Source organism: Protopterus annectens, chromosome 15.part0 (assembly GCF_019279795.1).
Source record: "Protopterus annectens isolate FY-2018-M chromosome 15.part0, PAN1.0, whole genome shotgun sequence".
Taxonomy (NCBI): domain Eukaryota; kingdom Metazoa; phylum Chordata; order Ceratodontiformes; family Protopteridae; genus Protopterus; species Protopterus annectens.
Window position 1 is genome coordinate 102,435,834 of NC_056749.1, and position 26,270 is coordinate 102,462,103.

Genomic DNA, 26,270 nt, shown 5'->3' on the forward strand with positions numbered 1-26,270 from the left:
AGTGGTGTATGCATTCCTGGTTCCTTTCATTGTACTAAGTACCTTAGTGGTGTATGCATTCTTGGTTCCTTTCATTGTACTAAGTACCTTAGTGGTGTATGCATTCTTGGTTCCTTTCATTGTACTAAGTACCTTAGTGGTGTATACATTCATCGTTCCTCTCATTGTACTAAGTACCTTAGTGGTGTATACATTCTTGGTTCCATTCATTGTACTAAGTACCTTAGTGGTGTATACATTCTTGGTTCCTTTCATTGTACTAAGTACCTTAGTGGTGTATACATTCTTGGTTCCTTTCATTGTACTAAGTACCTTAGTGGTGTATACATTCTTGGTTCCTTTCATTGTACTAAGTACCTTAGTGGTGTATGCATTCTTGGTTCCTTTCATTGTACTAAGTACCTTAGTGGTGTATGCATTCTTGGTTCCTTTCATTGTACTAAGTACCTTAGTGGTGTATACATTCTTGGTTCCTTTCATTGTACTAAGTACCTTAGTGGTGTATACATTCTTGGTTCCTTTCATTGTACTAAGTACCTTAGTGGTGTATATATTCTTGGTTCCTTTCATTGTACTAAGTACCTTAGTGGTGTATACATTCTTGGTTCCTTTCATTGTACTAAGTACCTTAGTGGTGTATGCATTCTTGGTTCCTTTCATTGTACTAAGTACCTTAGTGGTGTATGCATTCTTGGTTCCTTTCATTGTACTAAGCACCTTAGTGGTGTATGCATTCTTGGTTCCTTTCATTGTACTAAGTACCTTAGTGGTGTATACATTCTTGGTTCCTTTCATTGTACTAAGTACCTTAGTGGTGTATGCATTCTTGGTTCCTTTCATTGTACTAAGTACCTTAGTGGTGTATACATTCTTGGTTCCTTTCATTGTACTAAGTACCTTAGTGGTGTATACATTCTTGGTTCCTTTCATTGTACTAAGTACCTTAGTGGTGTATACATTCTTGGTTCCTTTCATTGTACTAAGTACCTTAGTGGTGTATGCATTCTTGGTTCCTTTCATTGTACTAAGCACCTTAGTGGTGTATGCATTCTTGGTTCCTTTCATTGTACTAAGTACCTTAGTGGTGTATACATTCTTGGTTCCTTTCATTGTACTAAGTACCTTAGTGGTGTATACATTCTTGGTTCCTTTCATTGTACTAAGTACCTTAGTGGTGTATACATTCTTGGTTCCTTTCATTGTACTAAGTACCTTAGTGGTGTATACATTCTTGGTTCCTTTCATTGTACTAAGTACCTTAGTGGTGTATACATTCTTGGTTCCTTTCATTGTACTAAGTACCTTAGTGGTGTATACATTCTTGGTTCCTTTCATTGTACTAAGTACCTTAGTGGTGTATACATTCTTGGTTCCTTTCATTGTACTAAGTACCTTAGTGGTGTATACATTCTTGGTTCCTTTCATTGTACTAAGTACCTTAGTGGTGTATACATTCTTGGTTCCTTTCATTGTACTAAGTACCTTAGTGGTGTATACATTCTTGGTTCCTTTCATTGTACTAAGTACCTTAGTGGTGTATACATTCTTGGTTCCTTTCATTGTACTAAGTACCTTAGTGGTGTATACATTCTTGGTTCCTTTCATTGTACTAAGTACCTTAGTGGTGTATACATTCTTGGTTCCTTTCATTGTACTAAGTACCTTAGTGGTGTATACATTCTTGGTTCCTTTCATTGTACTAAGTACCTTAGTGGTGTATACATTCTTGGTTCCTTTCATTGTACTAAGTACCTTAGTGGTGTATACATTCTTGGTTCCTTTCATTGTACTAAGTACCTTAGTGGTGTATACATTCTTGGTTCCTTTCATTGTACTAAGTACCTTAGTGGTGTATACATTCTTGGTTCCTTTCATTGTACTAAGTACCTTAGTGGTGTATGCATTCTTGGTTCCTTTCATTGTACTAAGTACCTTAGTGGTGTATACATTCTTGGTTCCTTTCATTGTACTAAGTACCTTAGTGGTGTATACATTCTTGGTTCCTTTCATTGTACTAAGTACCTTAGTGGTGTATACATTCTTGGTTCCTTTCATTGTACTAAGTACCTTAGTGGTGTATACATTCTTGGTTCCTTTCATTGTACTAAGTACCTTAGTGGTGTATACATTCTTGGTTCCTTTCATTGTACTAAGTACCTTAGTGGTGTATACATTCTTGGTTCCTTTCATTGTACTAAGTACCTTAGTGGTGTATACATTCTTGGTTCCTTTCATTGTACTAAGTACCTTAGTGGTGTATACATTCTTGGTTCCTTTCATTGTACTAAGTACCTTAGTGGTGTATACATTCTTGGTTCCTTTCATTGTACTAAGTACCTTAGTGGTGTATACATTCTTGGTTCCTTTCATTGTACTAAGTACCTTAGTGGTGTATGCATTCTTGGTTCCTTTCATTGTACTAAGTACCTTAGTGGTGTATACATTCTTGGTTCCTTTCATTGTACTAAGTACCTTAGTGGTGTATACATTCTTGGTTCCTTTCATTGTACTAAGTACCTTAGTGGTGTATGCATTCTTGGTTCCTTTCATTGTACTAAGTACCTTAGTGGTGTATACATTCTTGGTTCCTTTCATTGTACTAAGATCCTTAGTGGTGTATACATTCTTGGTTCCTTTCATTGTACTAAGTACCTTAGTGGTGTATACATTCTTGGTTCCTTTCATTGTACTAAGTACCTTAGTGGTGTATACATTCTTGGTTCCTTTCATTGTACTAAGTACCTTAGTGGTGTATACATTCTTGGTTCCTTTCATTGTACTAAGTACCTTAGTGGTGTATACATTCTTGGTTCCTTTCATTGTACTAAGTACCTTAGTGGTGTATACATTCTTGGTTCCTTTCATTGTACTAAGTACCTTAGTGGTGTATGCATTCTTGGTTCCTTTCATTGTACTAAGTACCTTAGTGGTGTATACATTCTTGGTTCCTTTCATTGTACTAAGTACCTTAGTGGTGTATACATTCTTGGTTCCTTTCATTGTACTAAGTACCTTAGTGGTGTATACATTCTTGGTTCCTTTCATTGTACTAAGTACCTTAGTGGTGTATACATTCTTGGTTCCTTTCATTGTACTAAGTACCTTAGTGGTGTATACATTCTTGGTTCCTTTCATTGTACTAAGTACCTTAGTGGTGTATACATTCTTGGTTCCTTTCATTGTACTAAGTACCTTAGTGGTGTATACATTCTTGGTTCCTTTCATTGTACTAAGTACCTTAGTGGTGTATACATTCTTGGTTCCTTTCATTGTACTAAGTACCTTAGTGGTGTATACATTCTTGGTTCCTTTCATTGTACTAAGTACCTTAGTGGTGTATACATTCTTGGTTCCTTTCATTGTACTAAGTACCTTAGTGGTGTATGCATTCTTGGTTCCTTTCATGGTACTAAGTACCTTAGTAGTGTATACATTCTTGGTTCCTTTCATTGTACTAAGTACCTTAGTGGTGTATACATTCTTGGTTCCTTTCATTGTACTAAGTACCTTAGTGGTGTATACATTCTTGATTCCTTTCATTGTACTAAGTACCTTATTGGTGTATACATTCTTGGTTCCTTTCATTGCACTAAGTACCTTAGTGGTGTATGCATTCTTGGTTCCTTTCATTGTACTAAGTACCTTAGTGGTGTATGCATTCTTGGTTCCTTTCATTGTACTACGTACCTTAGTGGTGTATACATTCTTTGTTCTTTTCATTGTACTAAGTACCTTAGTGGTGTATGCATTCTTGGTTCCTTTCATTGTACTAAGTACCTTATTGGTGTATGCATTCTTGGTTCCTTTCATTGTACTAAGTACCTTAGTGGTGTATGCATTCTTGGTTCCTTTCATTGTACTAAGTACCTTAGTGGTGTATACATTCTTGGTTCCTTTCATTGTACTAAGTACCTTAGTGGTGTATGCATTCTTGGTTCCTTTCATTGTACTAAGTACCTTAGTGGTGTATACATTCTTGGTTCCTTTCATTGTACTAAGTACCTTAGTGGTGTATACATTCTTGGTTCCTTTCATTGTACTAAGTACCTTAGTGGTGTATACATTCTTGGTTCCTTTCATTGTACTAAGTACCTTAGTGGTGTATACATTCTTGGTTCCTTTCATTGTACTAAGTACCTTAGTGGTGTATACATTCTTGGTTCCTTTCATTGTACTAAGTACCTTAGTGGTGTATACATTCTTGGTTCCTTTCATTGTACTAAGTACCTTAGTGGTGTATACATTCTTGGTTCCTTTCATTGTACTAAGTACCTTAGTGGTGTATACATTCTTGGTTCCTTTCATTGTACTAAGTACCTTAGTGGTGTATACATTCTTGGTTCCTTTCATTGTACTAAGTACCTTAGTGGTGTATACATTCTTGGTTGCTTTCATTGTACTAAGTACCTTAGTGGTGTATACATTCTTGGTTCCTTTCATTGTACTAAGTACCTTAGTGGTGTATACATTCTTGGTTCCTCTCATTGTACTAAGTACCTTAGTGGTGTATACATTCTTGGTTCCTTTCATTGTACTAAGTACCTTAGTGGTGTATACATTCTTGGTTCCTTTCATTGTACTAAGTACCTTAGTGGTGTATACATTCTTGGTTCCTTTCATTGTACTAAGTACCTTAGTGGTGTATACATTCTTGGTTCCTTTCATTGTACTAAGTACCTTAGTGGTGTATGCATTCTTGGTTCCTCTCATTGTACTAAGTACCTTAGTGGTGTATGCATTCTTGGTTCCTTTCATTGTACTAAGTACCTTAGTGGTGTATACATTATTGGTTCCTTTCATTGTACTAAGTACCTTAGTGGTGTATACATTCTTGGTTCCTTTCATTGTACTAAGTACCTTAGTGGTGTATGCATTCTTGGTTCCTTTTATTGTACTAAGTACCTTAGTGGTGTATGCATTCTTGGTTCCTTTCATTGTACTAAGTACCTTAGTGGTGTATGCATTCTTGGTTCCTTTCCTCTGAAAAGCATAGAACGGCATGCATGGAAGGTGTATCTGCTACAAGAAGATACCATATTTATTACAGGTTCATCCAGGACATTCCCATTAGTGTCACATTAAGGATTGTATTTATGTGTTTTGCTTATTTATTACAGGTTCATCCAGGACATTCTCATTAGTGCCACATTAAGGATTGTATTTATGTGTTTTGGTTGTATCTTATGCAGCTGAATACTTTCTTTACACTTTGGAACAAAGCAAATTATTTTGATTTTTTTCTCTTTGCTCATCTTAATGCAGTTCACAAACAACTTTTATGTGGTTGCAGTGACCATAATCATTTAATACAATTAAAAAGTGGTCTCCTCCTAGAAACAGACTGTCTAATCTATGACCGTGAAAGCTGGAAATTAAAGTGCAGGCATGCATACTCTCCCATGCAAACTGGGAAACAGACCCCCATGACTAAAACTGTTCTTTTTTGTTCCAGGGAACAGATCCCCAGACAACCTTAATTACACACACACACACACACATATATGTATATATACACATATATATATATATGTATATGTATATATATATATATATATATATATATATATATATATATATATATATATATATATATATATATATATATATATATATATATATATATATATATATATATATATGGATCCAGGTCAGTACATCGACAAGTGAGAAGATCGACATCCACTTCTCCGACACGAAAACACCGACACATGAAATAATCGAAACTGCAAGTCACGGACATTCCCTCCTCCAACAAACAAGGACTAAGTAATACAATGATCGTAACACATGCATAACACTGCCACACTTACTAAAACATGGTAGGCATGATTAGCGAAATTTAAACCTGTTACCTGTTAAATGTCCGTGATTTGCAGTTTCGATTATTTCATGTGTCGGTGTTTTCGTGTCGGAGAAGTGGATGTCGATCTTCTCACTTGTCAATGTACTGACCTGGATCCATATATATATATATATATATATATATATATATATATATATATATATATATGTGTGTGTGTGTGTATATATATGGTTCCACTTTATAATCTCGAAACACTGAAATCTCGAATTTCAGTATCTCGATACTATAAAGTAGAATTTTTTAAATCCCGAAACTCCATAAGTGTGAATCCGGAAATGTCGAATTCTCAGTTATGGTGTTCCGGTATTTGATGCTGGATGTATTGTCTGCAAGATGTATCATGTAGTGTGTGGGTTTAGCTGGTATGCAAGGTAAGTGGGTATTTTGTTGTGTTTTAGGTATGTGTTTGAGTGTATGTGAGTGTGTTTGGAAGTTTTATGTGTGGGTTAGGGTAGGCAGGTAAAAGTATGAGTGTTTAAGTGTTGAAAGTGGTGGTATTAGTATATATGTGATGTGTGTGTGTGTGTGTGTGTGTGTGTGTGTGTGTGTGTGTGTGTGTGTGTGTGTGTGTGTGTGTGTGTGAGGGTACTATAGAGTGTGTAGTGGTGAGTTTGCTGTCTTTTTCTGTTTGGTGCAATCTCGGAGTTAGTATATATAAGTAGAGGGGGGTGGGGGGTGCAGGTGGTCTTTCCCCCTGCTTATATGTAGTGTAGGTTTGTTGGTGGTGTTTTTGTGTTTGTGTGTGTTTTGTTTGTTGGTTTGTTGTAGAGTGGGTTGGATGATGTATGTGTTGTTTGGTGTATGGTGTGTTTATGTTCGGGATTTTGTATTATATATATATATGTGTGTGTGTGTGTGTGTGTGTGTGTGTGTGTGTGTGTGTGTGTGTGTGTGTGTGTGTGTCTGTGTGTGTCTGTCTGTTTGTATATATATATATATATATATATATGTATGTATAGAGTGGAACACCCATTACAGGTGAAACATGGCTAACATAACTATGATCTTGCATTAAAGGCAGAACAATTTTAAAGCATTCCAGAAGATGCTGTTTGGGGAGTCAACATCAGGTATTATGTTTATAAGGGAATCTAGATTATAACAGATGGAGATCTCTCTAATAAAATAAGGAAACGGAGAGAGTGATAAAGTCTTGAGAAAACAGGTCGTATTCATAGCTAAATAACTCTTGGGCACTGCGTTCTTTAGCAGTTAGATTTTCCCTGCAGAATAGGACAGAGGGTCTTCTTCTTTTTCTTTCAACTGTTCCTGTTAGGGGTCACCACAGTGACCACCACTCTCTTCTTCACCTCTCTTCCACATTCACCATTACTCTGAACTGTTGATCCCAAATATTAAAACTGATCCACCTTCACCAGCTCTACTCCCTGCATCCTTACCATTCCTCTAGCCTCCCTCTCATTCACACACATATATTCTGTCTTTATCCTGCTGACCTTCATTCCTCTTCTCTTTAGAGCATATCTCCATCTCTCCAGGGTCTCCTCAACCTGGTCCCTACTCTCACTACAGATCACAATGTCATCTGCAAACATCATAGTCCACAGGGACTCTTGTCTGATCTCATCTGTCAACCTGTCCATCACTATTGCAAATAAGAAAGGGCTCAGAGCTGATCCTTGATGTAATCCCACCTCCACATTGAACACATCTGTCAGTCCTACCACAGATCTCACCACTGTCACACTGCCATTGTACATTTCCTGTACCACTCTTACACACTTTTCTGCCACTCCCAATTTTCTCATCCAATACCACAACTCCTCTCTAGGCACCTGTCATATGCTTTCTCTAAGTCCATAAAGACAAAATGCATCTCCTTCTGACCTTCTCTGTACTTCTGCATCAACACCCTCAGTGCAAACATCGCATCTGTAGTGCTCTTTGCTGGCATGAATCCATATTACTGCTCACAAATCATCACCTCCCTTCTTAACCTAGTACCTAGTACAGAGTGAGATATTTGGAATACCATGCTTCCTGGAGGCAGGTAAACTTAATTTCTTTCCTCTGCCTCAATGGTTTCAGAAACAAAGCAACATCTTTTGCTGTTGGACTGTTACAAGTGTGACCAATCAGGTGGAACAGTTTATAATATAAGAAAAATATAAGAATATACTGTATACTGCCTAGTATACCTTATAAAAGGACTTTTATATCAGCCTTAAATCTTACAAAATATCTTATTTTTGCTGTGCAGTACTTTTTAACTTCAGCACTAGACTGTTATACCGTTCTTGTTCGTATGAAGCAGCAAGTCAGATTTCTGAATACACTCTCGTGTTTTCCTTGACACTGTACTCCTTTGCTCTACTCATTAAATCGAGAACATGCCGTTGCTGCCACACACACAGAAGTTTGATTCTCATCTGCAGGAAATGAAACAGCCACTAGTCCACTTTCTGAGAGCCTTCTACAAGGTTCTGGTGATGCCTCAGCCTATTCTGCACTCAGGAGGTGCAAGGCTTTGAAACCTGTTCACGTCAGAATACATATGCTTTAGCCTTGTGTGGCACTGGGCCTGGTCTATATCAACAGATTATTTTTTTTAAACACCTTTATTAAATTATCACAGATTACAACAGTTGTGAGATCACTGCTGCTTTACAGATGCTGGGACCAGTATTTACTCCTAACTTGTAGCCACAGTCTGTGTGAAGTTTGTTTAGTCATCCAGTTTCTGTATGTCTTTTATGTGAGTACTGCAGTTTCCTCCTACCTCCTAAAAACATAGTTGTTGATCAGCTTCACTAAACAGTTCTTATATATTGCATTTACCTCTGTCCCTGTGACCCTGGTCATCACCAATCAGGATCTAAGAAGGACCTGTTAATAAATAAATGAATTTAAACAAATTAAATATGGCAACATATAGTTTCATGACAAATTGATGTGATATGATCCACTTGTGATGGCAGCTTAGGTGGGTGTTAAAGATCCCATAGCATTTAAACCATTAACACAATCACTTGCTTTATGTTATGCAATATTTAGCTTTCATTATGTCATCCCCCTCTTTGTCCCCATGCTACTTAAGTTGTCCAGTAGCTTCACCTCTTACTTGTAGTATTACTTACCCCTCACCCATTGCACCTTTGAAGAAGCAGTACCTTTAAGGGAGACGAGGGAAATGGATTCTTAGAAATAATCAAGGTCCGGTAATATCAGTCAGGAAAATACTTCATTGTCATTTTAAGGTTTTGTTCATCCATGCAGTCTCTGTTTTGATCATGACTAATGCAAGACATTACTTCATGAAAATGTAATATTTGTTATTCAGACCACAGTCCCTACAACAGTGGCACTTTATTTGAACACACAGTTTTGCTTATACAAACAGTCCTGACTGATGTACATGTTGTGAAACATATCAGCCTAGAGCTGCTAAATACTATGAACATTGGGTTAGTTACCAGATGATTATTATAGTATAGTAACCGTGTATGCCCATGCAAATTGCTAGATACATTTATTTCTTAATGCATTTGTTGACAAGGGTAGTGCACTGATCCAAGCTGACCATATTCCGGCTCGACCTGCAGTTTACAACTAGATAAGAAAATGAACACAATTTAATATAAGAAGTTGGAAGTAGTTTACTGATATTACTATTATTATTATTACAGCTAGTACTTCCATAAAATATTAGGAAATTAGGAAGATGGGGCTTAAGAGAAGTTTTAATTATGCCAGGAAATATGTTAATTATGCCAGGAAATATGTTATCCTTAAATAAATGCTTGATCAGCATGTTAGTAAGAGAGCTGTAAGAACTGACAATGCTGGAGGAAAAATGCAGAATCAACTCATCTTCTGGTGTGGTGGCTTTATAAACAAAACTGGGCCTACATTCTGCTCTCTCCTTTTCTCTCTCTCTCTCTCTCTTTGCTTGTCATCCCCTCCCTCATAGCAGTCAGTGGCACAGCCTGACATTACTGCATTCCTGAAGTATGTGCTACATGGTAAAGGGATGCACATTGTCTCCTGGTACAGCCTTGCTGAGGCCGGTCTCCCTCATTTCCAAAAATAATAACTTTGATATTTCAGAACTGGAAATGAGACAAATGAGAAAGAGAGCATGAGAGAGAGAGAAGTGGAGAGTCAAGATTGTTGAAAGCTAGCCAAGTAATTTGTTGGAGCAGATACAGAACAGTCTCTTTACTTTCTGTAATATATACATTTTATGGTGAGGTTTATTGCCATGTAAAAAAGAAAATATGATACAATACAGAGAATACCGCTATGATCTTAGATACTACAAAATATAAACCAATCAGTATCTGCAGATAGCATGTCATACTCCATCAGGTCAAAGGTCATGATATTTCTGGCATCTGCATCTGAACTGTGCATTCTGAAATGAAGATAACTTGTAGTAAGTCAGGCTAGTTTAGATTAAGATTTGTTTTACTTCTGCATGAAGTGCATTACGGTAGGAGTTTCTGATAAACCATTATTATTTTTAGTTATTACATTTCACTGCGGAGGTTTCAACCATAGTGCCTTGAAGCATTAAATGGTTATGGCTATAATTGGAACTTTCCTGTCTGTTCACAGATTACTATCCTCTGGAAAGTATACAAATGTTTTGTTTGTTTTAATATTAATTTCATGAAGAATGTAATTGCGGCACAAAAGTTTAGTGTCTCCCCCAACTTCAGTCCGAGGAGGGCATTAATCCTTTGAGAGAGTGACGATGAGGCGGAAGGCAGTGTGCTTATGAATATATTGTGCATTTTCTGGATAAAATGATATGACAGAAAAAAAGAAAATAAAGGAAAAATGATATGATAGATATGCATAAGAATTCATTCTTAAGGTAAGTGGGCATTTATTGGGTCTACAGAGACAGAAAAGACAGTAAGATGTGATACATTTAACATTCCCTCTCCATGTACTTATTGCATTTTGCTGACCCCCCCCCCATGTCTTACAGTCTTAATGTCTATATACAGAGGCCTGGAATTGTGGATGTCCTGTCAGAATTTAGACAACAGCCAACTTGCTCTTGAGTATCTCAGCATAGATTGTAAAAACATAACTATTTTACTTGGTTTGTTATTCTGCAGACCAGTCACTTGCACCTACACTCATAAGACAGAAATGTTGGGCTGATGAGTTTAATAAGACAACCAATACAAAGCCAGGTTCAGTTTGATCTATGAAAAAAATAACAAAAATGGAATGACCTGTTTTAGTTCTGGATGAACTTTTTCGTATCTGTAACTATTCTGACACATTATAAAACCAGTTTAGTCACATGTGGCCAGGTGTTTATTATAGTGGTCAAACCGATATTCACGTTAGTTTCAATCCAATAAAACTGTTTCAGTATTGACTTGACCCCAGTATGACTCATCTGATTAAACTTCCTCAAGGGAAAATGGATAGATCTTGGGGGGGGGGGGGATTCAGTGTGCTGGATGGAGTGGATTTTATTCTGCTTAAGTCAGAAGTGGGGCCCTCATGCCTGGAGAAGGATTCCCAGGAAGGCAGGTGTCTTACCTACAGTGATATAATCTAGACAGACTGTGTAACTGTGGGCATGGAAATGAATGTTTTGAGTGTGAAACAGGTTTGTTTGGAGCCTGCAACAAATTTGTCTTAGCTGAGCCAGACGTTTTGTTTATATCTGGATATTGTTACCTAAATGGTGGGGAAATCTGTACATACACAACTGCCTGTTTGTGAGATTATATATCTTCAAAGTTTGATTTGCTACCTACAGTAGAAACATTTGTGATCTAAATAAAAGCTATATTTTCAATTAGTTTGAAAAAAAATCAAAAAGTATGTAATGTGCTATCCCCAAAATTGGAACATGGGCTCCCTTTAATCACATTACTTTTGTCAAGTAACACACAACTACTGCAAACTGCAAACAACAAAATAATTCTCACTACATCCTCCGGAGCAAATTTCCCCTGGCTGCTAGTAAACAGAGATGCCACCTTTATCTTGGCACCCACCTCCTTGGAATCTAATCTTTTAATACTCCACTCCTCTGCTTAACAAGATTTTGTTGTTGTTGTCTTTCGGCTTTTCCCAGTTAGGGGTTGCCACAGTGGAACTCCGGTCTGCTAATGATTGGCAGTAGATTTTCACGGTGTCGAGTTGCCAGCTCGATGCCCAACCTTCAATGAAGGCACGCCCATTTACGTATGTCTTTCGGAATGCCACTTGACCCACGGGGAGGACATGCAGACTCCACACAGAAGGCGCTCACCACCCACTAGCTGAAAATCGAACGGGAGAACCTCTTGCTGTGAGGCAACGATGCTACCGCTGTACCACTGCGGATTCCCTCTACTTAACAAGATAACAATCAGGAACACTTAGAAGTAACTCTGACACAATGTTATCATACCAATGGTGAAAAAACATTTGCCAGAACTGTGCCTACTGCATGGAAATTTCAAATTCTAGAAGAATTTTACACCCCAAAAACAATGAAATCCTTCAAATGTGAAGTAAGATAGCACCTTCTCAAGGAAAATGCTGGCAAATGTCTTAGGGACAAGAAATAAAAGCTAATACTAAATCTCACACTTACTGATGCTGTATTGCATCTAACTCGATGCACAATATATATATATATATATATATATATATATATATATATATATATATATATATATATACATATACAGTGTTAATTATTTTAAGTAGACTTTTATATACATATATACATATACAGTGTTATTTACTTTAAGTAGACTTTTATATACATATATACATATACAGTGTTATTTATTTTAAGTAGACTTTTATATACATATATACATATACAGTGTTATTTATTTTAAGTAGACTTTTATATACACATATACATATACAGTGTTATTTATTTTAAGTAGACTTTTATATACACATATACATATACAGTGTTATTTATTTTAAGTAGACTTTTATATACACATATACATATGCAGTGTTATTTATTTTAAGTAGACTTTTATATACATATATACATATACAGTGTTATTTATTTTAAGTAGACTTTTATATACATATATACATATGCAGTGTTATTTATTTTAAGTAGACTTTTATATACATATATACATATGCAGTGTTATTTATTTTAAGTAGACTTTTATATACATATATACATATACAGTGTTATTTACTTTAAGTAGACTTTTATATACATATATACATATACAGTGTTATTTATTTTAAGTAGACTTTTATATACATATATACATATACAGTGTTATTTATTTTAAGTAGACTTTTATATACATATATACATATACAGTGTTATTTACTTTAAGTAGACTTTTATATACATATATACATATACAGTGTTATTTATTTTAAGTAGACTTTATATACACATATACATATACAGTGTTATTTATTTTAAGTAGACTTTTATATACACATATACATATACAGTGTTATTTATTTTAAGTAGACTTTTATATACACATATACATATACAGTGTTATTTATTTTAAGTAGACTTTTATATACACATATACATATACAGTGTTATTTATTTTAAGTAGACTTTTATATACACATATACATATACAGTGTTATTTATTTTAAGTAGACTTTTATATACATATATACATATACAGTGTTATTTATTTTAAGTAGACTTTTATATACATATATACATATACAGTGTTATTTATTTTAAGTAGACTTTTATATATATATATATATATATATATACATATACAGTGTTATTTACTTTAAGTAGACTTTTATATACATATATACATATACAGTGTTATTTACTTTAAGTAGACTTTTATATACACATATACATATACAGTGTTATTTATTTTAAGTAGACTTTTATATACATATATACATATACAGTGTTATTTATTTTAAGTAGACTTTTATATACATATATACATATACAGTGTTATTTACTTTAAGTAGACTTTTATATACATATATACATATACAGTGTTAATTATTTTAAGTAGACTTTTATATACACATATACATATACAGTGTTATTTACTTTAAGTAGACTTTTATATACATATATACATATACAGTGTTATTTACTTTAAATAGACTTTTATATACATATATACATATACAGTGTTAATTATTTTAAGTTGACTTTTATATACACATATACATATACAGTGTTATTTATTTTAAGTAGACTTTTATATACATATATACATATACAGTGTTAATTATTTTAAGTAGACTTTTCCTTCTTTATTTTTTTTTGCTTGATGCTCATGTCAAAATCTTCAACTTTGAATACAAATATAAATTCTGTGACTCTATGACATCATTTCAGACAGGTCAGCTATTGTACTGTTTGTTATCAGCTGAGAAAGAGAATTGTAGATTATCTTTGAAAGACGCAATAACTTTTTATACTGCTTTTATGATGAATGTGCAAAATCCATCTCTCTGTACTCATCCACATTAATAAGAGTACACAGATTACTTAGTTCTTTTGATTTTTTCCAACATGTAAAAACAAGTTCTGTATATATTTTTTTGGCTTTGGACATCAATATTCAAATTTACTATCTGTGTAACACTGTAAAAATTATGCTTGTTAAGACATGTCTTGTGTTTCTCTATACGAATCACTACAGGCCATTACATGGCATCAGTGGAACAGTAAGGTAAAATATTAAGAAAGGTGCTCCCAAGATTCTAGTCTTCACCAAATCGGAACATTTCCATTTCTTAATATGATCGAGTTGCCTCTTGCTAAGCCTCAAGGAAGGGGTATAGAGGGAGAAGGCTAATATGGTAAGCTAGCTGATATAGATAGGGCAAGGACAGGCCTGCTCACAAACTGAACAGGAAGTGAATAAGCAGTGGTACAGGTGAATGTGTAGAAGAACATGTTTACTGCATTATTATTTTAGTAGTAGTTTATATTTTTTCTGGCCTATTCCATGTCTGATTTGTGGCACAGTAAACTTGGAGTTTTGACAGTATCATAAATGCTTAATTTTAGGCCTGAGTGAGTGCTCCATTCAACCAGCAGTTACAATTCCTTGGACAAGTTATCATGAGATAAAACTGGTAGTTACTATTCTCAATGACAATACGTAGCAGAATATACCTCCAAAAATAAAGCAGTGAAAGCTGCACTTTTCCATTCCATTTTATTCATGTTATCTTGTATGTGAATGATGTGGGGAGTTGTATAATTTTCAACTAAGAACTTATCAGCACCAATAAAATATACTTTCTAGTGTCTGAAAAAACATTGCTGTCTTTGTGTTGGTTCTATTACTCATCAGTACTGTATAAATGATAACATTACCTGTAAGTACATTATTTTGCTGTAGAAAGACTCAAGCTACTTTTAACAGAACATTTATTTATGTGCAATTTTTATCAGGTAGAATATAGTGGGGACAAGTATCTATTTTTCAGCAGTATTCTAGGACCTCTGATCAGGCTGAGGAACTTGCATGAATTGGTACAGGCAGATACATCATTAACAGTTCATAGTCTTAACCATCCATGCTGTAGCAGTAAAGTACTGTAAAACAGGCACTTTCGAAAATCCTGCACATAGCTTCAAGGGAGGCCATTCATTAGTCAAAAACTAAAGATCACTACGTACAAGTATCTTATGATTTTGTCCAAGTTGTTTATGCTTGGCTAACAAGGTGGGTGGTGTCTATGATCCTGAAACAGGAAAGCAATCAAGTGTAGTCTCAGCACTGCAAACCAGTCATGTGTAGACTCAGCACTACAAACCAATAACATGTAGACTCAGCATTGCAAACCAATCATGTGTAGACTCAGCACTGCAAACCAATCACATGTAGACTCAGCACTGCAAGCTAATCATGCCTAGACTCAGCACTGCAAACCAATCATGTGTAGACTCAGCACTGCAAACCAATCACATGTAGACTCAGCACTGCAAACCAATCACATGTAGACTCAGCACTGCAAACCAATCACGTGTAGACTCAGCACTGCAAACCAATCATGTGTAGACTCAGCACTGCAAACCAGTCATGTGTAGACTCAGCACTACAAACCAATCACGTGTAGACTCAGCAATGCAAACCAATCACATGTAGACTAAGCACTGCAAACCAATCGTGTAGACTCAGCATTGCAAACCAGTCATGTGTAGACTCAGCATTGCAAACCAATCATGTGTAGGCACAACACTGCAAGCCAATCACATGTAGACTCAGCATTGCAAGCCAATCATGTGTAGACTCAGCACTGCAAACCAGTCATGTGTAGACTTAGCACTGCAAACCAATCACGTGTAGACTCAGCACTGCAAACCAGTCATGTGTAGACTCAGCACTGCAAACCAGTCATGTGTAGACTCAGCACTGCAAACCAATCACGTGTAGACTCAGCACTGCAAACCAGTCATGTGTAGACTCAGCACTGCAAACCAATCACATGTAGACTCAGCACTGCAAACCAGTCATGTGTAGACTCAGCACTGCAAACCAATCATGTGTAGACTCAGCACTACAAACCAATCACATGTAGACTCAGCACTGCAAGCTAATCATGTGCAGACTCAGCACTGCAAACCAGTCATATGTAGACTAAGCACTGCAAACCCATTATCCATAGACACTGCACTGCATGCCAAACATTGCAGCATACCATTCCAAATTTTGGCATAAAGTATGAGCGTATCCAGTGCAAATCATAGTTGTAGGTGCTTTTTACTCCCTCCAAGAGTTAGATTGGTTTGATTATTCCCTTTTTATTAAAAGAAAATTGTCAGGATATGTGAAGATCCCCCACCTGCCTAATATAATTGCAATGTCATGTTGCTAATGGTATTATGTGTCTTGGTGTGCGAGTGATACCATAAGCTGCTATGTGACTTAGAAGAACTTGCATATTTCTACATTTATTATTCAAAAGGGCTTCCTTTGGAATATTCTTTATGAATTTTACTTTGCCATTTAGTATTTTTCTGACAGTTTAATATAAACCTACACCAAAATGCAACTCTTCTCAATCTGGTCCCATATTTGTGTGTGTGTGTGTGTGTGTGTGTGTGTGTGTGTGTGTGTGTGTGGATATATATGTATATATATATATATATATATATATATATATATATATATATATGTATATATATATATATATATATATATATATATATATATATATATATATGTGTATATCAGTCTAGGACTAGACACTGAAACACATTTCACTGAAAGTTATATATATATGGTCTTTTACCCACTGTAGTGCGACCCTGGAGTTAGTATATATAGTAAGCGGGGGTGTGGAGGGCATAGCCCCTCACATAGTTTGGGTATATATATTATGTTCAGAAAAGAGTAATTTACTGGAATTGCAAGTATCCATGTATATAGCTCAAAATATTTAAAATAGGTGGGGGGGCTATGCCCCCCCAATGTGTGGGGGTGCCCCCCACACACCCCCTTACTATATATATACTAACTCTAGGGTTGCACTACAGTGGGGAAAACTCCATATATAACTTTCAGTGAAATGTGTTTCAGTGAATTGTGTTTTCAGTGAATTGAGCTTTCAGTGAATTGTGCACAGTCAAATGTGTTTCAGTGAAATGTACTTTCAATGAATAGTCCTAGATCCATATATATATATATATATATATATATATATATATATATATATATATTTATATATATATATTTATATATATATATATATATATATATATATATAGAGAGAGAGAGAGAGAGAGAGAGAGATACAGTATATATATATTCAAACACTGCGGTAACCCATGTATCACCTGACAGTTATATTATATCAGACTGCATTATTCCTCACGAACAGAGTTGGAAAATCTTACTGCACCTTCGTGGCTACTGTTGCAAGGCAGACCACATTAGGATATTGGTACCCACTGAGTATTTTTTTTTTACTAATGCAGATTTTTAAGTTTTTGGTTAAATAAATAAAAATCTGTTTGCTATACTCAGTGATTGCACTGCTCACAATTTAAGCTTGGCTTTTCTGTTTACAACACCAGTGTGTAAAAACCCCAATGGTATTAATAAGCAGTCTGCAAAAAGCTTGTAAAAAGGAAAGACACGTGCCTCATGTTGTAGACCTTCAAATGACTGTCTGTACATAGGGAAAGTCTCCCTATCACAGAAATCATGCATACTTTACTAAACATTTTTAAGTTAATGGAAAGCCAAACAGAATGAACAAGATGTCCCTTTTTTGTAAATGCTAAGAGTAGAGTCCTTGTCGAGCATTTTGCACAGAATGGAAGCTGAACTTATTTATAAAGTTTCTCAGTATACAACTTTGAGAGACCAAGGAGTCTTTAATTCAGTACTAATATGGGAAGTGCACTTTAGTTGTATTCCCGTATCCCTTTGGCTAGAGAATGCCATTTTTATGTTGTAAGAACTACCAATTGCCATTTTCTGATGAACGCACACATGTCATATAGATAGGTTCATAGGTGTTTACTAGGCTAACGACCACAAGGGCCTTTTTAAGCCTAGCCAAGCATCCCAAATCTCTGACAAGTTCTAACATCCTTGATAAGTGTAAGCATGGGCCTGGGAGATAAACCATTTACATGTTACCTCTGTCCATTAAAGACATAGGTACCAAACCATGGGTGAAGTTATAATAGATAGATGATAATACATAGATAAACATAGAGGAATAAGGAAGCAGACAAGACACAAAAGTAAATATTCAACAAGGTATTTTTCATACAAATGTATAAGCTCTCTGCAAACTTTTAAAAGATTTTGAGTCCTGGAGAAGTGCATTTCTGCCTGGTCATAACCCCCTTACAGAATTAGAATAACTGAGACAGTAAGTGAGCATGAGTGAGGCTGTGTCTGAGTTTTATTGAGTAAATTAATGACTGAGTCAGTGAGTAAGTGACAGTGAGGGAGAGTGAGTTTGAATGCATCACTGAGTAACTTACTTTGAAAGAGAGTGTGTGTGTGTGTGTGTGTGTGTGTGTGTGTGTGTGTGTGTGTGTGTGTGTGTGTGTGTGTGTGTGTGGGTGTGAGTTTGCTGTCTAAAATAAGAAAATTAAAGGCAGCAACAGAACTACACAGTGCTTAAGGAAAAGTCCACATATATATCAAATATTTCCTCCTTTTGTACTATGCACTGAATGCTGCATCTATAGTAGATGCATGTCCATGCAATGCAACAATGCCACCATTTTGTAACTGGAAAATACTACTGCAGTGAAACAGCAAATCAGTACAAAATGTGGCTTGCAGACCATTTACATTGCCCCATTACCTTCTGACCTTTGACTATTTACATTGTCCCATTACCTTGTGACCTTTGACTTTTGACAGGACAGAAAGCAGGAATTTAGTGTACTACATTCACATGTGGCTGGTTATAGATCAGAGATTTGCAGAAAGCATTCTTGATGCTTATGGTCTACTATGCAATAAACCAGTAATTCACTATAACATTTCATTAGTCGTGTCATAGTATGGTGTGATAGAGTCTCTGCCCGCAGCAGATAATTCCTTCTTCCTAATGCCATGATGGATGATATATCTGGATTATAATGATAAAACTTTTTGAACCAATTATTAGTGTTCAGTATAACATGGCAGCTACACTCTAGAGGGAAATGGATACTTCCTGGAACACGTGTTCTCACAGGAAGATATTCTGCAGTAGCAAATAAGTAATATTATTAATAATATGCAATTTTTTATTCAACACCTATTTAATTTTATTTGTGTCTTTTTTTCTGTTTTGCAGGCAAGATCAGAAATGGACAAATATTTCCCTCCGCAACCTCCTCCCATTCATGCTATCGCTGATAAAAAGTACAGGCGGGAGAGTGCTTCAGTAGTCGATGAGTTCTTTGCCACGGAAAAGCCTCCGACTGCACCCTACAGTGTCAATATCAATGTCATCCTTCCAGACACTACACATCTGCGGACAGGTCTTTACAGGCCAAGTAGGCAAACAAGCTTCCCACACATAAAGCATGAGCCAGGAACAACCATTGCACAACCCAGCACATCTTCCGGAACTCAGGTGCTTCCAGATTTTACCAGTGTTTTCAGCATGCCTCAGTCTGTGGCTGTCAACAACATTTTTATTAAACAAGAAATACCAAGCTCAGAAATAGCAGTAACTAACAGGAGCCCACAGCCACAACCACAACTCTACCAAATTCCAATGAGTAATGACATGGTTAGCATGGCGCTTTCAGCTGCGCAATCAGCAGTGAACAGTTCGCCCATTGATAGCATCAGTGGCATTTCTATGGTAACAGATGGTACCGCTCATAATGTCCTCCATGGTCCCAGTCCAGTGAAGCAGTTTCAGACCATCTCTCAAGGGCAGGGAAGTTTCACCATTTCAGGTCCTTTTTACCCAGTACATACTGTGAGTCTTCCTCCTTCTCCACCCAACTCACAACCAGGAAGCCCAGAAAACCATCCAGAAGCCTTCAACACCATTTCACCACCACCACCATATGAAGCGTCATTGGGACTGAAACTGGTACAGCAACCACAGATGCACACTCTCAACAATACCATCAATGGGCTTCGGCCCATGACCCCAGGTGTTATGCAACCACTAAAATATAACCGACGCAACAACCCAGAGCTGGAGAAAAGAAGAATTCATCACTGTGATTACCCAGGTACTTCTTCTGAGAATAAAACTTTTACTTATGGAAATGAATTAAATGTACTATGTTTTATTTTTTTAACAAGTAGGTATATTTTCATAAACAGTATCTCCTAAAAAGCTGCACTATTAAGGATAAACAGTCCTGGAACATGGAGGGCTGTGCCCTTCAGTTTAAATGGTAAACTCAATTACATTGTCTGAAATAATGATCTGCTTCTGATAGATGATGGTTATTAAAAATTACAATTTGTTTTAAAGAGAATGGCAAGTCAGATCAAATATTTTATTTCCAAAATATTGTTTTAATTAACTTCAGAATACAGAGCCAATACTGCATACAAGCCAATGAAACTGACAATGAATAACTAAGCTAGTTTAGTCCAGTTTTCAGGTTGGTGCTGAATTCAGGGCTGTGTTACAAGTTTCTGTGTTTGCCCATAACTTACTTGGATAGAAGGAAGTTTCTCTGTTCACTGTGAGAGAGGGAGCTTTGAGCAGCCTATCTGTCCCTGGAGGAGTGATTTCATCCCAGAAATTAGTAGTTTATTGGCCATTTTGGGCTAATTTCTATCTCTTTCATTTCCCTGCTATAAAACCCGCATTTGCAAGGTTTTTGTGCTAGTGTACAGCTCAGCAAGCTCCTGCCTGGTGCCCTACAGAGTTCTACAGCAGCAGAGAGACAAAAGAGAGACTTTGGAATGATTAAGTATCATTTTTCTGCATTTTCTTGCTGCCTTTAGCTAATTCCACCTAAAATGCCGATTTTCTAGAGTTTCTGTGATTTAAAAAGCTTGTTTCAGCTACATATTGTAAACTTGTAAAAGCGAAAAGGAACACAATAAAAGCCGGCCAGAAAAAAATAGTGCTATTTATTGTAAATCACACTTTCGACCAGGACAGCGTATCTGTTAAAAGTCTGTTGAAGTTATTAACTTTGGATAGGTAATAACACAAAACAACATAACTGTTCAAAGCCTACAACATGGCAGTATAATTAGGCTTTTGTGGCAGGATATATTTAGTCTAATTTAATGTAGTGTTTGTTTAATTATTGATTTCTTAGTGCACTCTATACTTAATCGAGAACCAATGAATATTTGAACTTATTTTTTTAAGTATTATACACATTTTTTATACTTGAGTGTTTGTATTTATACAAAACTCGTCTTTTAGTACAAAATGTGACAGTCTTGGCATTTGTATTTTCATTATTTCGTGACTTACTAGTGTATTTTATTTCAATCTGCTTCACAACAGTAGGTTGTGTTAATATGTTGTCTAGGCAACCAATCATTTTATTTAATTGACGAGATCATTATCCTGTTAAGATAAAAAGGATCTGTTCATAGCATTTTAGCTGTTTGTCTGAGGAAGGCTAGGCACTGTCCTGGTCGAAAGTGGGATTTACAATAAATAGCACTCATTTTTTCTGGCCAGCTTTTATTGTGTTCCTTTTCACTTTTACAAGTTCGCTGTTTTCTCGTTTTTTGGTGTTTGTAGTTCAGCTACATATTGTACTTATTTTACTGCCTGCACTTTAACAAAGTCATTTTTGTGTTTAAATTACCTGTTTAACTGTTGTAGGCTACACACTCAAGTGTGATAGCCATTTCTGTGCATTTAAAGTGTTTTTTTGATTGTATCTGCTTTATTTTCTGAAAAATAAAACAAAAAAAAAACTTGTTTTCCCGCCTTACTAAGCTAGTATAGTCCAGTTTTCAGGTTGGTGCTGAATTCAGGGCTGTGTTACAAGTTTCTGTGTTTGCCCATACCTTACTTGGATAGAAGGAAGTTTCTCTTGTTCACTGTGAGAGAGGGAGCTTTGAGCAGCCTATCTGTTCCTGAAGGAGTGGTTTCAGCCCAGAAATTAGTAGTTTATTGGCCATTTTGGGCTAATTTCTATCTCTTTCATTTCCCTGCTATAAAACCCGCATTTGCACGGTTTTGCGTGCTGGGCAGTGCCGGTTAGCTAGGGTGTAACTATTCCTGACTCCACAAAGTCTACTCTTCAATTTTTCCCTTGGAACTAGACAAACTTTCAACTTAAGCACTCAAACCATTCACTTCTCATCCCGGCACTTGCTAAAAACTCATAGCAAACACTAATAAACCTTAGCACTAGACCCCCCTATACTATAGAGAAGGTCAAGGCTCTCTATTCGACCTTACCAGACAATCAGTAAAACAGTTCACTGTACCTATCCAGGCATGTCCAACAGGAGTGGCCCTAGGTCAACTGGTGCCCTAGGCAAAAGGGCTCCATGGTGCCCCCTACCACACTACCCGGTGCCCCCATCCTAGTCCACCTACACCAAATAAATACTGGAAAAGCACCCCTGCTAGAGCGGCGCCCTAGGCGGCCACCTAGTTGGCCTATGCCTAAGGCCAGCCATGATGTTCAAAGGGCAGTTTCTGGTGTACTCTCTGGTCCAACTGGTGATCTGGGCATTTTGAAGCAATGTTACAATTGCTTCATGTACACAGACAACCCTCTCCTCCTTCCACCAAACACTAATACATGCGAGAGATGCAATTATATAGCCAAACTGGAGGCTAAGCTCTCTCAACCCAAGACTGGACCAGGCAGCCAAGAGGAGAAGGGAATTGCTTACATCACACCACCAGTCTCACATACACCTATGAAACCAGCACTAGCAAAAAAACAACATAAATACTCCAAAACATACTCGGAAGCTCTAAATAAAAATCTGCAATAGCAACAGAGACCTCCAAAGCAGACATCCAAGCAACCTCCACCCCCCCAACACAAACCATGAAACACATACTTCATAAAACCAGTGTGCCACACAATCACAGCCCTTAAGGCAAAATAACATATCCAACACACTAGTAATAGGTGACTCTATAGTCAGGCACACTGACGTCCCACTCACTAGGCTGAACAAGGAGAAGGTTACTGTTAGCTGCCTGTCGGGAGCCAGAATCCTCCAGATAACACAAGCACTCAGGTCACTCCAGAACAAGTACAAATATGACTCTGTCATTGTACATGTTGGTGTGAATGACCTGAGCCGTACCTCCCTGGACTACATGAAAAGAGACATGGAGGAGCTCTCTGATCACGTAGCCCAGGCCAGTATGACCCTGGCCCTGAGTAGCATCCTGCCCTCACCAAGAATGATACCATGTTATAGAGAAAAAATTATCAATTTTAACAACTGGCTAAGCTTCTGGTGTCATTGAAAGGGGATCCGGTGTCTGTCAGCCTGGGATGACATGCTTGACAAGTTGCCCTGCTTCGCTAGAGACGGCTTGCACCTGTCACCCTTAGGCTTTCGAATACTGGCACAGGCTCTTGCCACCCCCATAGTGCCTTTTTTAGGCAAGGCTCAAAAGACAAACCCAGCACCGTAAATAGCACAAGTAACAAAAAACTGAAGGTAATGCTACTCAATGCCAGATGTCTAAACCTCAAAATGCATGCACTCAAGCTACTCCTCAGTATGGAGAAAATCGATATATGTGCAGTAACAGAAACCTGGTTTAAGGCTCCAGAGAGCAGCCCAGCACTACCAGGCTACAACTCATACCATACATTTCGGCAACAAAACCCGGACCGAAATACAAAAGGCGAGGGAGTATCTGCATTCATCAAGGATACCCACACTTCCAGGTTAGTGGCACAGCACAATGCTTCAGAGATTATCCATGTGCAACTAACGACAGGCAAAACTGCTATTCAAATTATAGCTTGCTACAGATCACCCACCATGTCCCAGGACCCCAACTTTGCATTCCTGGAAACATTGGGAAACATAAAGGTCCTACCAAACACCCTGATATTGGGTGATTTCAATTACCCAAGCATTAACTGGGAGAACTGCTCAAGTACAAACTCCCTTGCCCAACATTTCCTAGAATTTATAAACTCAAATGCCCTGGATCAACTGGTCAACACCTCCACCAGAGGTGACAACATATTGGACCTGGTCATCACCAACACGGGTGGCCGGTGTTCCATACCGGAGGTCAACCCCTCGCTGGTTAGATCTGACCATAAACTAATCACTCTGGATATCCACATTCCTCTACCACACCTGGTTAAAGAAACCACCATGAAAAACTTTTCAAAAGCAAACTTCACGTTACTTAAGACTGAGGTGGGAAGTTTCAAAGCCCCCATGCTAAAGGATAACACTGTCCAAGCTGTAAAATCCTTTACTAATGCACTCTATGGGCACCTACAAGAATATATGGATCGTGCTATCCCAAACAAAACCAAGACTCACTCCTCCAAGAAAAGGAAACCAGTCTTGTGGACCCCTGCCATAAGCAAGCTGTACAACAGAAGGAGGAAACTAGTACAGAAAAGAGTAAAATCCCAAGAAGGGAAGACATCCCTGATAAATATCAGCAAGAAACTACATTCCTTAAAATCATCCAAGCCTAGCTTCGAAAGAAAAATTGCCATGGACTCCAAAGATAACCACAAGGCATTCTTTAGCTATGTCAAGAATCTAAGTGGCAATTCTCGGATCTGCTCAGAGTTAGTGCAGAATGGCACAAAATACACTGAACCGACTGATATAGCCAACATCCTGGCAGACAGGTTCAGTGCAAACTTCACCCCCCTCTCACCCCCAAAAGGGCCCATAACTATACCAGAAGAATGTAGTGCCGCTGAAATCACAGACACTTAGGCTAAGACAGCCCCCTCCAAAGCCAAAAACACAGCATCAATAGGACCAGACAGTGTACCAGGCTGCGTCCTACATGAGCTCAAAGATGAACTAACCCTCACCTAAACACACTGTTTAAACTCAGCCTCTCCACAGGCTATGTGCCCACAGAGTGGAGCACAGCAATGGTTATTCCGCTCCACAAAGGTGGAGCCATAATGGACAGTGGGAACTAGCACATCATCATGGATCTCATTAACAGAGACATAAGAAACCTCCAAACACTGGACCCTACCCAGTTCGGCTTTGTTAAGGGCAGATCATGCCTCCTAAACCTGGTGGACTTCTTTGAGACAGTTACCAAGGCTATAGACAAGGGAAAGGTGGTCCACACAGCCTACCTAGACCTTGCAAAGACCTTTGACACAATTCCCCACTCAGGTATTATAGACAAGGTCACCAGCTTGAACATAAACCCCTGCATTACGAGATGGGTTGCCAACTAGCTCATGGACAGAACCCACATGGTAAGAGTTGGGGGAGCTAGGTCTGACTCTAAAACGATTACAAGTGGTGTTTCCCAGGGCTCAGTCCTAGGAGCCCTCCTGTTTGGCATATACTTCTCAGAGGTACAGGCAAGCACAGGAGGACTATGGCTGACCAAGTTCACAGATGACTGCAAACTAGGGGCTATAATTGACTCTCCGGCTGACACAAACATCCTCCAAAAGGGTCTCACTGAGACAGATACCTGGTGTCAAAACCATGGCCTCAAACTAAATGCCAAAAAGTGCATAGTCATCCCCTTTGGAAAAAACAAAGTACCCACAAACTACCACTTAGGTGATAGCCCTCTAAATATGGAAGACGTAATAAGGGATCTGGGGACCCAAGTAGATAGTAACCTCTCCTTTGATAATCACATTGCCAAAGTGGTTAGAAAATCCTTCTATGTGGCCCACCTAATCACAAAAGGGTTTGCATCCAGATCGAAAGAGGTCATTGGGCCCCTCTACGCATCACTCATCAAACCCATCATAGAGTACAATGCCCCATTTGGGATGTGCCGTACAAGACACCTGCAACAACTGGAAAGACCACAGAAGTACCTCACCAAGAGGATCACTGGCCTCAAGCAGATGCCCTAT

At 37.5% G+C, this 26,270-nt stretch overlaps 1 protein-coding gene across 1 annotated transcript in view; it reads left to right on the forward strand.

The window, feature by feature from the left end:
- LOC122789924 (Krueppel-like factor 5) overlaps window positions 1–26,270 on the forward strand; it is a 174,495-nt gene that overhangs the window by 70,881 nt on the left and 77,344 nt on the right. The window contains exon 2 of the mRNA XM_044057390.1: window positions 19,595–20,492. Within this exon, the coding sequence (XP_043913325.1) occupies window positions 19,595–20,492 (898 nt within the window). The remainder of the gene's footprint in view (window positions 1–19,594; window positions 20,493–26,270) is intronic.